This window comes from Papaver somniferum, chromosome 2 (assembly GCF_003573695.1).
Source record: "Papaver somniferum cultivar HN1 chromosome 2, ASM357369v1, whole genome shotgun sequence".
NCBI classification, from domain to species: Eukaryota; Viridiplantae; Streptophyta; class Magnoliopsida; order Ranunculales; family Papaveraceae; genus Papaver; species Papaver somniferum.
Window position 1 is genome coordinate 140289612 of NC_039359.1, and position 12813 is coordinate 140302424.

The 12813-nt window shown below is 36.8% G+C and overlaps 1 protein-coding gene across 1 annotated transcript; it reads right to left on the reverse strand.

Moving 5' to 3' along the window:
• Positions 1–11937: 11937 nt before the first annotated feature.
• On the reverse strand, positions 11938–12579 carry LOC113354023 (pathogenesis-related protein 1C-like). The gene has a single exon (XM_026597476.1). The coding sequence runs from the start codon at positions 12520–12522 to the stop codon at positions 12022–12024; it is 501 nt and encodes a 166-aa protein (XP_026453261.1). The 5' UTR covers positions 12523–12579; the 3' UTR covers positions 11938–12021.
• Positions 12580–12813: the final 234 nt, after the last annotated feature.

Sequence of the window (12813 nt, forward strand, 5' to 3'; positions counted from 1 at the left end):
ACTGAACCTATATAAGAGCATTATGATTAGTGTGGGAGCTGATGGGGTTATAGATGATCTGGCTAGAGAACTAGGCTGTAAGACAGAGAAGCTTCCTTTTTTATATCTTGGGATTCCAATTGGAAACCATTGGCGTAGTACTTCGGTGTGGGATCAAGTGCTGATCAGAATGGAGCAAAAGTTGGCATCATGGAAGAAACGACAACTTAATAAAGCGGGTAAGTTAATTCTTATTAAGAGCTCTCTGGCAAGTCTACCTATTTATTATCTCTCGCTTTTTCATCTTACGGTGAGTGTGGAAAAGAAAATGATTAGGATCATGCGCAATTTCATGTGGGGAGCTGCGGAAGGTAGAAGGAAAATGGTTTGGGTCTCTTGGAAGAAAATTTGCATCCCGAAGGAGAATGGGGGGTTAGGCGTGAAGAATCTGAGGAAAACAAATCATTCTTTGTTAATTAAGTGGATTTGGAGATTTTCGAAACACAAGAATAGTTTATGGAGGAGAATTGTGAATGGAAAATTTTCTTATAATAGTAATCTTCTAATTCCCGGTACGGATAATTCTTGTCAAGGAAGGAGTCTTTGGAAGAATGTCACTAATATGGTGCCTCTAATACAAAATATGATGTCTTTCAAGGTAAGGAATGGGAAGGGCATTCGTTTTTGGAAGGATCAATGGTTAGATAGGGGTACACTTCAGGATCTTTTTCCGATTGTTTTCAAAGCAGCAAGGCTGAAAAACGCTTCAATTTCTGACATGATTGTGAATGGGGAGTTGGTTTGCGATTTTGTGAGACATTTGAACATGAATGAGCAACTTGAATGGGATTTACTTAAGCGGGACTTGCATCAGGTGCCTGTTTTGGTGGACGAGGATGACACAATGGAGATTATGGAAAACTTCAGTTCTTTGAATTGTTATAAGAATCTTATAGGTGACCTGGAGGAGTGAAGCTTCAATCAATTCCTTTGGAAATCCAACATTCCTAACAAGGTTAGTTTCATCTTATGGGCTTCCTTTCATGATTCTCTCCCCACTAGAGATATGTTGAGAAATAGTGGTGTTCAATTAGAAAGTGATCAATGTGTTCTTTGTAACAACGTAAGGGAATCTGCAAATCACATGTTCCTTCATTGCACATATGCTTTTGATATTTGGAAGTATTTTATTGCGGCCTTCAGAATTGCTTGGCCTTTCCCAAGAACGTTATTGCAATTGGTTGAAGCGTGGACCACTAATGTGCTGCGTGGTAGGGGTAGACAGGTTTGGCAAGTTTTGCATTATGCGATTTGTTGGGTTTTGTGGAAGGAACGGAACGGAAGGGTTTTCGGAGGTCGTCATAAGTGTGTGCAAGAAATTATTGATTTGGTCAAACAATTAGTAATTTTATGGTCATGTGATAATGATACTTTCAAGTTTGTTGTCCCAAATCTTGTCTGGAGTAATTGGGATACTCTTATGTGTTGTAATCGACCTTGTTGGGTTTTTTTTTTCTTTTAATATAACCTTTTGTTTCAAAAAAAAACAGTGTGGGACTATTATGAGTGACCCTTCCATATTATATTTTAAGTTATTAAAGGGATATTAACAGTGTGAGACTATTATCCTTCACACGCCCCCTCACGTGTAGCCTCGTTCGGTCTAACACATGGACCTACGTTGTGTGGTGACCGTTGGGCCTACTCAAACACGGGCCTAGCTCTGATACCGAATTAAAGTCTGCAGGTATCCAACTCAAAACCAATTGGCAATGAGTGGAGGACCCTTCCATATTATATTTTAAGTTATTAAAGGGATATTAACAGTGTGGGACTATTATCCTTCACACGCCCCCTCACGTGTAGCCTCGTTGGGTCTAACACGTGGACCTACCTTGTGTTGTGACCCTTGGGCCTGCTCACACACGGGCCTAGGTCTGATACCAAATTAAATACGGGCATCCAACTCACAATTAATTGGCAATGAGTGGAGTGACCCTTCCATATTATATTTTAAGTTATTAAAGGAATATTAACAGTGTGAGACTATTATCCTTCACATTCCACGAATGACGGTGTTCGAGGATTCCCTTTGTTTAGTTTCTGGTGATCGTAATGTTCGAGTTGATGTATGGATCATGCAAAATTATGGAGTGACACAATCTTGGACTAAACGATTCACCATTACCCAAGTAAATAGGATTTTTCGAAATCCATTTCCGTCGAACTTCAAGCTCTATTGGTCTTTTAAAAATGGTGAGATTCTTATACAGTTTGGCGCAAATAAATTTGGTTTATACGACGAAAAGAATAGACTGAGGATTCTGAATATCAATGGTATCGAAAAAAGTTTTCATTTCGAGGCGGTAAGTTATGTGGAGAGCTTCGTTTCGCTAGATTCAGGTACTTAGGCTAACCCCTATGGGCTAGATTGGATTGCTAGATTGGCCAAAAAATGTTGCAAATCAATAAAAAAGTGTGAGAAAAAAGGTAACACTCTATCTGGCTACTTCTCTCTCCTAGCATTTACTCGCAGTTTGAATATCAGCGAGATTAAAACGCTGAATAGTGCGGCGCTCAAAAAGTGAAAGAAACGCTGGATGATTCGGCGTTATGCGAATATTCCAGAGAATCAACGCCGAACTGTTAGGCGCTAGTTTGGACGTTGTTCCATTCGACGTTCTTCTCTGACGCTGCACCATTCTGCGCTTGACTCTTTTTTTAACCAACGACTATTTTTTCCCATAATTCTATTTCTACATGTTTTGGAATTTATTTCAATCGTAGTTTGTTTCAAAATTTGAAAATTTATCAAAGTAAATGTAGCCGTTTGAGAATTCGTAATCTTCCATTACATTGCAAAACAAAGTTACAATGTTTAGAAGAAATTTAAAAAATACATTAAATTAAAATAACTTAAAACATAAAAAGCTACATTGAAATTGAAATCGTACTTCTAAATAACTTAAAATATTATCACTTTAGTTTAGGGAATAAGGTCCAATCCATAACGGGCTAAAATCTCGTTCTTCCATAATTTGTAGACGGGTCTCTCACATTCTTGTAATTCATCCAAGGGTTGTCGTAGGATCTTCATGTACGATTCTCTTTGTTGCGTTTGTGCGAAGATTGAAGTGTTTTCCATGTTCTTCTTTAGATACTCTTCCTCATTTTCATGCTTTGCTTCTCTTTGTTCTTGTGCGTTTTCAAGAAGTTCGATGAGTTTGTCCATTTTTTCATCTGATTTCTGCGATGCTTTAGCCTCACGAGCCCTTTTCTTTGCTTGATCACTACCTTCACTTCTAACATCATCGATTTATTCGAAATAGTGTTTTCTCTTTGATATATTCGAGGTTTCAAAATTATGAGTAGATAAAGTGCTACCAAACCTTGCCATATTTTCCAAATCTTCATCCATATTATCATCTTCATTTTCTTGAGTAGCTTGAGTTTGTTGACTAGGTTGAGTGGAAGTACCGACTCCATCATCATTATTCACCGCCGGGTTATAATTGGGTTGATAAGTCTGCAGGATTTGGAAAACCGATTCGTACCTCCATTGTTTTCCAGTCGATGCTTCATAATTCTGTTTTCCACGATGATATTGGGGAAAAAATAAAAGGGAAAATTTAGAGAAAGAAAGAAAGAGAACAAAATGGAAGAAAGAAAACATTAAAAAAAATTGAGGTACTTACATAATACGCCTCGGTCATCCCCGTAGGTTTGTTTCGGAAGTAGGGCCTAACAAATGAAATATATTTCTTCACTTCGGTTCTCATTGTGTTGCACTTTGTTCGCAATGCTTTTTTATCTCTTTCGACACCATTGGGACCTTTTCTTTTATTGTACTCTTCAATGCTCTTACTCCAAAATATTGCACCTTTTTTTATGTTTTCCATGAATTGGATCGTTGCTTGCTATGACCCAACCATAAATTAGTGCCTCTTCTTCTATTGTACTAAAGTGTTCCATAATTTTGTATGAACAAAACTATGAAGAAGAGGAAGAAAATCAATGAAGAAGATAATCAATTGATTTTGGTGTGAGGGATGAAGGAGAAGTAGTCCACCATTTATAGGGAAGCTTGAAAAAATAGTTATTGTGGTTTTAAATGTAATCTGAGTCGTTGAAAATGCAATGGTCATCTTGATCTGATGGCTGAGATTCTATAGCGCCGTTTGGTTCGGCGTTTGAGTGGTAGGTTGACGCATTCTTTCCGTTTGGTTCTCCATGCCCAGTGAAAATAATCGACGCTACCAAGCATACCAGGAAATCCCCGAGCTTCACTTTCTGCTAAAAATCCTTTCCGTATCTTGAGCGGTAGGTTGACGCATGTATCGACCATTATAAATCCAAATAATTGCATCCATAAACTTCATAGCATAATGGTAGATATTGGTGGCTCCCATTTGTGTGTAATCATCTAAGGAAACCGGTGCAATGCCTTTGGAAAAATGTTTCATGACGGAAACCATTTTCATATATGGAGAATGACCAGGAATACCGCAAGCATCCGTTTGTTGGCGAAAATCATGGTCAAATTCACAAACTTGCTCTAAAATTCTCAGAAAAAGTGGACGAGGCAAAGCAAACCTACCTTTGAACTTTTTTGGCCCATACATACATTTGAAGTTGAAGTATTGATGCATCATACGAGCATCCGCATCTACACGTTTTATGTGCACCGTCTGACGGGTCTTGACTTCATTCGGGACGGGTTGATGTATTTCCTGCCTCCTCTGAGTCTCCAAAAGTGTAGCCACTGCTAAAACATTCGTCTCAATATCATCTTCATCATCCGGAAGGCCAAACAAAATTCTTCTCAAAGCTCCTTGCATAATGTACCTAACACAACGAAAACATAAAGCTTTATAACACCCCGTGACGCAAAAAAACTTAAAACACGCCATAAAAATAAATAAAAACACAAATAACACTCCACAAAATAAAAATCACTTAAAAATTATAACACTCCATAAAAATAAAAATCACTTAAAAATTTAACACTCCATAAAAATAAAAATAACACTCCATAAAATAAAAATCACTTAAAACATGTAACACCCCATATGGTTTCATAAACACTACGACAAGTACTTTAAACACTACGACAAGTAATCTAATTCAAGTCAAAGAAATTATGGGATTGTTGTTGGGGGAGCTGAGTTTCATAAACAATGTTAGGCTCGCTTTCCGTCAACAACGCAGTAAATTCATTTCCTCCTTGTTGATATTGTGATGTAGTAGCTCCATCTTCGACCATAGGAGTGTAAAATCCTTGACCCGCATTCCATTCATATGAACCACCTAATGTGAAGTCAGCTTCATTTGGATTGTTTAGAGGATGGATAGATGGTACGGAAGAAGATGTAGATCTGCCAGATGAGGAACATGAAGTTGTAACCAATTTGTATGACTCGTCCCATGCGACTTAACGAACTCCAAGCTGGTATGAACATGATTTTTCCATAAACTTAATGCAATCATCCTGCAAGTACATAAATTAAAGAATTTAGTCGAATAATCAAGAAACTTAAAATGAAAATGAGTACAAAATGTAAATGTACTTACCATTGTCAAATTCATCTCCCGAAAGTTATACGGACAAGGAACACTTGGAACTGATATTTGACGTTCTACGCCGACTTCATTGGAAAGTGGTAAAGTGAATTTTATCTCCGGCAGTTGTGATGGGGGCTCATTCTGTGTGTGATAGGTATATGTCTGCGGCATCATGTCAGGAGGAGGGTGACTAGGAAACAAACAACGAGGAACAACTGAGCTACCCACTGCTATCTCATCGACGTTCTTTGCATGGTATGACTCAGTGACATAAGGTCCAACACTCTTCTTCGTCCACCAAGTGTTATGTTGATCCTCAGTGACTGTATAATAGTTGTTGACCTCTACTACAATATCATCTACATCAATTGTTTCCAAATTTGGAGGATTTTCCGGGACTACAATCTCACCTGTAATCTGCCTCGGGAATCTCTCCACCAAGTAACAACTAACTCTTGTGCGCTTTTCAAAGTGAAAAAAAATAACTCTCTTTTTGGATACCTCTAGTGCATACTCATATTGGTCTCCCGCAGCATACCGACTCTCTTCCCATGGTTGCCAAATACATGATTCCCTTGTTCTAGTGTCAATCTGTATTCTTGCGCTTTTGACTGAGTGTTTCATCGTATCCTTTTGGCCTTCTCGATGTCCTCTCTTCCTTGATGCAATCCTAATCTTCTTGAAGATACTAATCTTTGGGAAAACATCATGATGTCCTTCAGGTGACTGACAAACAAAGGGTTGCATGTTGCAGAAGTAGTAATAGTACCAATACTAAAGTACCACAACCATGCCAACTAAATTCGTACCCTTGGTTCACCATTCGTCGAGATATCTATAGGTATTACCTAATGAAGCTAAAACCCAATCATACTCCCCAACTCTATCTAAGTAGGCCAATAACAGAACCCAACGTTTATCTATTTTTCCAGTAGAATGCGCTAGAAGAAAATGACCAAAACACCACATAAAGAATGCTCGTGTCAATCTCACTACACATTCAATATTATTTTGGTCTTTTCTACTTTCAATGTACTTTTTCAAGACAATTAAGGAAATTTTATTAGTCTTAGAGTCCCATGTACCATGATTTTTGATATCTGAAAAATATAAATCATCCAAAGCAGGATACGTTAGTTCATTACCCAACTGCGGCATAACTATAGGCCGTTTACTAGGGTCACCAGTGAGAATTCCCGTTAATATGTACCAATCTAAAGGAAGGAGGCCAATCTCAAACTCCCGAAAATGAAAGCTCCTAGTACTTTTCCACCATCTCTCAGCTATGGCTTCAACTAAGGCTCTATCCCCATTGGCGAAATCAAACTCAAAAACAGAGGAAAAGCCACAATTATCACAAAATTGTTTTGTTACCGGATTATCTTGCACTACAATTTTATAATACTTTTCAATATCTTTGAAACTACCTCTAAAGCTTAGACTGCGAGACTCTTTCGTAACATCTTGACATACATGTCTATCACATTTCTTTGTTGAAACTATATCCAACTGGTCTAGCAATTCATCCATACTTGTACTACAATCAACAACAAAGATGAAAAAAATATATCATTATCATTCATTTTCATCCATTTTAATCATACTAATTATTATACTAATTCATTATCATTCATCTCATACAACTAAAATATCATCATCATTCATTTTCATCCATACTCAATTCATTCATATCAAACTATCATACAAATTCATTATCATTCATTTTCATCATATAACTAATCAAATTATCATACAAATTCATTATCATTCATTTTCATCATACAACTAATCAAATTAGCATACAAATTATAATTCATTTTCATCACAAAAATCAAAATTTCATTTCTATTCATCACACATAATCAAATTAAATCCCTAAAAAAAACATCACAAATAATCAAATTAAATCATACACGTATCATCTACATCATCTAAAACCAAATATCAATCATCAAATTCATTGAAATCGCACAAAAAAATCAAAAATCATAAACTTTAAACCTAAAACTTAAATTTCTTACCTTGAATGATTTCGTGGATGGAATCGCACCAAAGCACCTTCAATCAATCACAAATCTGATGATGCACAAACTCACGAGAGGGAAATTTGTAAAACAACTTCTAGAACTCAAGATCTCTGAGAAACAATTTTGGGAGAGAAAATGAGCATTTTTTAGAAGAACTGTAATGGAGGAAAGGTCGAGTTTTCTCTGAATGTATCGAGTCTTTTCAACGCCGAACAGATCGGCGCGTCAACTTAACTGACTATGGTCAAACGTCGCTTGGTTCGGCGTTTCCCAAACGCTCTACTGTTCGGCGTTTAACGCCGAATTGTTAGGCGTTCCGCTGCTAGATTGGTCATCCCATAGGAGTTAGGAGGTTGTCCTATCTGACGTGGATGACCAATCTAGCAGCTAAATATCTAGCCCATAGAACTAAGCCTTATACGGGAAAAAGAAGAAGCCGAGAAGATAAACTTGCTCCTAAGAGAATTACACGAAACCCTTTCCGAGCATAATTCTGTGGAAGGATGTTTCAAGCAGCACGAGGCTCCAAATGTTCAAAGAGGATTCTATTTATTGAGTTCCACTGCAGCTTTCTAAGAAACGTACTTATATGCTTTATTCTGTTCATGAGTAGAATTTGTTTAATCGTACATACTTTCATTTACTATTATATTCTACTTTGATTTGTCATTTGGCCAACATTGGATGACTAATTTGGTCTGGAAAATGGGTCATTTGTTCAAATATTTTTAAATCACTGTTTAAATGGACGAGCAAAAAATAGTTTGGGTGAAATGGTAAAAAAAAAAAATAGTAAGGATGAAACCAGTTTCATCTTAGCTTAAATTTTAAAAAAAGCAAGGATGAAATTGAATACATCCTGTGTAAACTAAAAATAAGAAAAAATATTTGAAAATGGGCACGATGAAACTGGTTACATCCTGACTATTTTTACATTTTTGTCCATTTAAACAGTATCAAAATCTAACTGTCCATTTCACCCAGAAATTATTGATATTGATCTTTTTAACCAATTTTGTGAATTTGGTCCCCTGGCTATCAATAGTTATCGATCATCTGCTAGTCATTTCAAATCAAATATATCACCCAACAGTTACTTTGTAATAATAACTTAATCAGATACCATTTTGATTTCAGCCAACAGTTTTACAGGAGTACATTAGAAAAAATACTGTATGTATACACGGATACACCCATCCCAGTAACCCTGAATGTAATCAAGCATACAAAAAATTCTATGTCGAGAGAGACCAGAGATAATGCTGTAACCGGAAAACAAGATGCACAGGTGTTTACCATGGCACTGTGATCGACTCGATTCACCATATATCAAGTAAAAAAAGGACATTGTTTGTATTCCGTATGAAGTAACTCAGTTAAGGGGAAAATGATAATTATAGCCTTTTTTGTTTAAGACTGTTAAAGGGTGAATTTGATTCTGGTCCTACCCGTCCTAGCTTACATCAAATGACCTCACACTTCTAAATGTGGTAAGAGAGAGAGAGTTGTTTTTCCATTGTACATTGTCCTTTCTTTTATAACCTTTCCTAAAAATCCTTCATTTTACTTCATCATGACACATCCTTCATCTTCATGGGTATTTCCTACTTGGACTTGGGTTTAGTCCCCAAGTCCCCATACCATGACCCAAGCTCACCTCTCTTCTTAGAAGCACCCCTAATTCGTTTAGGGGTTATTTTTTCATGTATCAACATTAATCCCCTGACTATTGGATTAATTATCGGGTAATCCAATAGTCAAAGGGATCTTTTTGGGCGCCTATTTGCTTTCATAGTGAATTTCGTTATCTCATTGAATACATGATCGTGGGCGACGTTTGAACTCCCCATCGTGAAGAACTTCTCTTTCTTTTCAATTTCTGACGGTTACTGTTTCCCATTCATAACTGTCACCTTCGACCTTGAAGCCCCCTATATATAGAGCGGTCAATTTATTTCTCCTCCAATACATTTCTTTCTTCCCTCCTTCTAAACACACCCATACACGCGCCATGTCTAGTAGTTCTTCTCGCGGCTCGTCGTCTGATGAAAGCAATGAGTCCTATCGAAAGCAGATTTTGATTCGGCGATGGCTGTGTTACCCTGTTATCTTCCTGGTTTTTATGCTGGTAAGTTTATCGCCATGGCGTACAATCCTGATCGCGCAGCTCGGCAAGTAAGGTTCGATCAATGGGTACCTCCTAGGTTCCCTCCTCCAGACAGTTCTAACGCTGAGGACATTATTGCTAGCTTCAACCGTTACATCTTCAAAGGGCCAACCCGTTTGTTCGATCGAGGGATCAATTTTTCATTCAAGCAGCCCATCTCCGCGCGACCTCTAGCGGTGACTGAAAGAGCTCACGAATATCATGATTTTTTAAAGCGTCGAGCTCTAAACTTCCTTTTGCGCGAATCATCTTTCCCTCGTGACCTGACCGTCCAAAATCTTCAGGAACTCCATGCGTCTGGCAGGATCAAGCTTGACGATTTTGTGGCTGCCCAGCATCGCCTTATTTCCCAAGGCCAAATTTCCATGCTCATAAATAAAAACTATATTATATGAATAACTTACAAAAGAAAAAAAAGCGGAAAAAAAGTACATCCGAAAGACATTATTCTTAAATTTTCTACACTTTTTCTTGATATATTCAGGTTCACCAAATTTTATTTTTTTTATGTGAACCAAATTTTATTTGGAGGAACAATAGGAATTGAAAGAGTTTTTCTTCATAATTTCAGATTTCAATGAAAAGTTCTCTTTATCTTTAGATTATCCTTTCAGGAAGTCAGTCTTTCAATACCTTCCCTTTTTGTTTTAATTTCTTTTATCTAATAAATAGTTTTTTCTGGGTTTTGGCAAAAGCAAATAGATAAATATATATCATATTGAAATATCGGTGTGTATTGTTGCATACATAAATGTAGGACTATTGCATTTAAAAGTAAAAAGAGAAAATAGGGTACCACTTGTTAGTCGAAAATGTTAGAATGGAACAAAAGGAAGGGCAAACAGATGGAATAAATGCGGAACGGAGAGAAAAGTTTTAAAAAGAGACGATGTGACGTCTATTCATGGTTTCCAAAACAAAACAAAAACCTCTGCTAATCTTTCGTGGGAAAGAGCCCTACCTCCTATCGTGCATTGGTCCCATCATTTTTATCCATTTCTAGTCTGATAGCTTCGTAACGGCTTTTGGATCTTCCAAGGTGTCAAAGCATTTACCTAAGATTGAGATTGTAAAACTCTTGAAAACAATGATGCAAAAAAACTCCATGTCCAAATCTCTCTAAGGATTTGTGTGGTTTCGGGATCAAAGTAGAGATTCGGGTGCCCATCTTAAGCAGATGAGGCAATGAATAGTTTTTTGAGAAATTGAATCAATTGTCCAAATATTTTTAAAACATGTTTCTAATGGACGATTAAAAATTAGTATGGGTGAAATGGACACCAAAAGAATAGCAACAAAGAATCTGGATTCATCCTGGCTTAAACTTAAAAAATAGCGAGGATGAAACTGGATGCATCCTGATGTAAATTAAAAACGGAAAATGGGTCATTTGTCTAAATATTTTTAAATCACGGTTCAAATGGACAAGTAAAAAATAGTTTGGGTGAAATGGCCAAAAAAGAATAGCAAAGATGAAACTGGATACATCCTGTGTAAATTAAAAAAAAGAAAAATATTTGAAAATGGGCACGATGAAACTGGTTACATCCTGCCTATTTTTACATTTTTGTCCATTTAAACAGTATCAAAATCTAACTGTCCATTCACCCATGAATTATTGATTTTGGTCTTTTTAACCAATTTTGTGAACTAAAAATAAGAAAAAAAATATTTGAAAATGGGTAGGATGAAACTGTTTACATCCTAGTTGTTTCTACATTCTCGTCCATTTAAACAGTATCAAAATTTACATGTCCTTTTCACCCAGGAATTGTCGTTATTGGGTTAATTGACCAATTTTATATAGTTTTTACGGGTTGTCATGGACCCTTAAAAGGATGATATTATAGAGAATTTATAATTTTAGATTGGGGGCATGTCGGCGACATGTGACCAGGTCGTGTTAGAGTAGCATGCGGTTAATTACAAATATGTCTCACATTGGGAGGGATACTTCGTTCGCAACCAATTTCTTTTGAGTTGGTTGCCCATGGACTTCAACAATATATTTGTTAAGACAGTATGATCTTACCTTTGATTATAGTAACTTATATTTTTAACAAAAGACAATTGATTATAATTATAAATAGTAGTATAAAATATACAGAAGAAAATGAAAACAGTTTTACAGTGTATAATTGGTTTAGCCAGATGGATGGGGAGCTAGATGCTCGATCCAACTATCCATCGGGCGTTCTCGGTTGAGTTAAAAAATGGAACCTAGTGAATTAGGGATCATCAATTAGAACAAACGATGATCTTCAAGAGATCTGTTGGGTAGCTTCATTAGTAAGGGTATTCACCGTCCCAATTACCTGGAGGATCATATTCGCAAACAACAAACGTACCCCCATTATTACACACTATTCTAGCACAACCCACACGAATGGATTCTCTCCAAACTATCTGGGTGTAATGCCCGCAAACCTTTCCTATGCTACACGTATTAGCTCCATAGTTGTAGTAGGATTTCTCTGCAATCCAAAGCTTTACCAGCTCAACTGCCGTGAAGGTGGAAGTACTACCCCAGGCAATGTTTTCACCATAGGGTCCTTCTGAATGGATTAATTTACAATCTCCAGCTCTTTGCTTTGCATAGTTCATAGCATAAGTTGCAAGATTGTTGTCCCAAGTCACCATACCAACACTTACATTCCCCCTAGCTGCATTATGAGCTGCGAGATAATCTTGTGGAGTGTTTTGGGCTTGAGAAAAATGGATTAACAAAGCTAGACTTATGACCATGGAATTCATGAAAAAAGCAAAATCAAACTTTGTGATACTCATTTTCTTGATATAGGAAGAATTAAGATTATATATGCAGAGGAATGATTGTAGTATATGTTGTTGTAGTAGTAGAAGGTTTTCTTAATGATTTGAACTAAGGTCATTCGGAGAGTGTATTTATAGAGGAAAGAACAGAATTTGGGTACATGCTAATATATCTTGCATGCATGAATACTGGATTGCTTAGGAATTTATCACTTAATTATAACTCATGCAATAGTGTCGGTTCATGGATTTATTCCCCTAATACTTGGACACATTTAAAGACAATGAATCCGAAAAGCCCTTCGA

Excerpts from the sequence above, each read along its gene's own strand:
- LOC113354023 (XM_026597476.1), bottom strand. The coding sequence starts at position 12,522 with ATGAGTATCACAAAGTTTGATTTTGCTTTTTTCATGAATTCCATGGTC.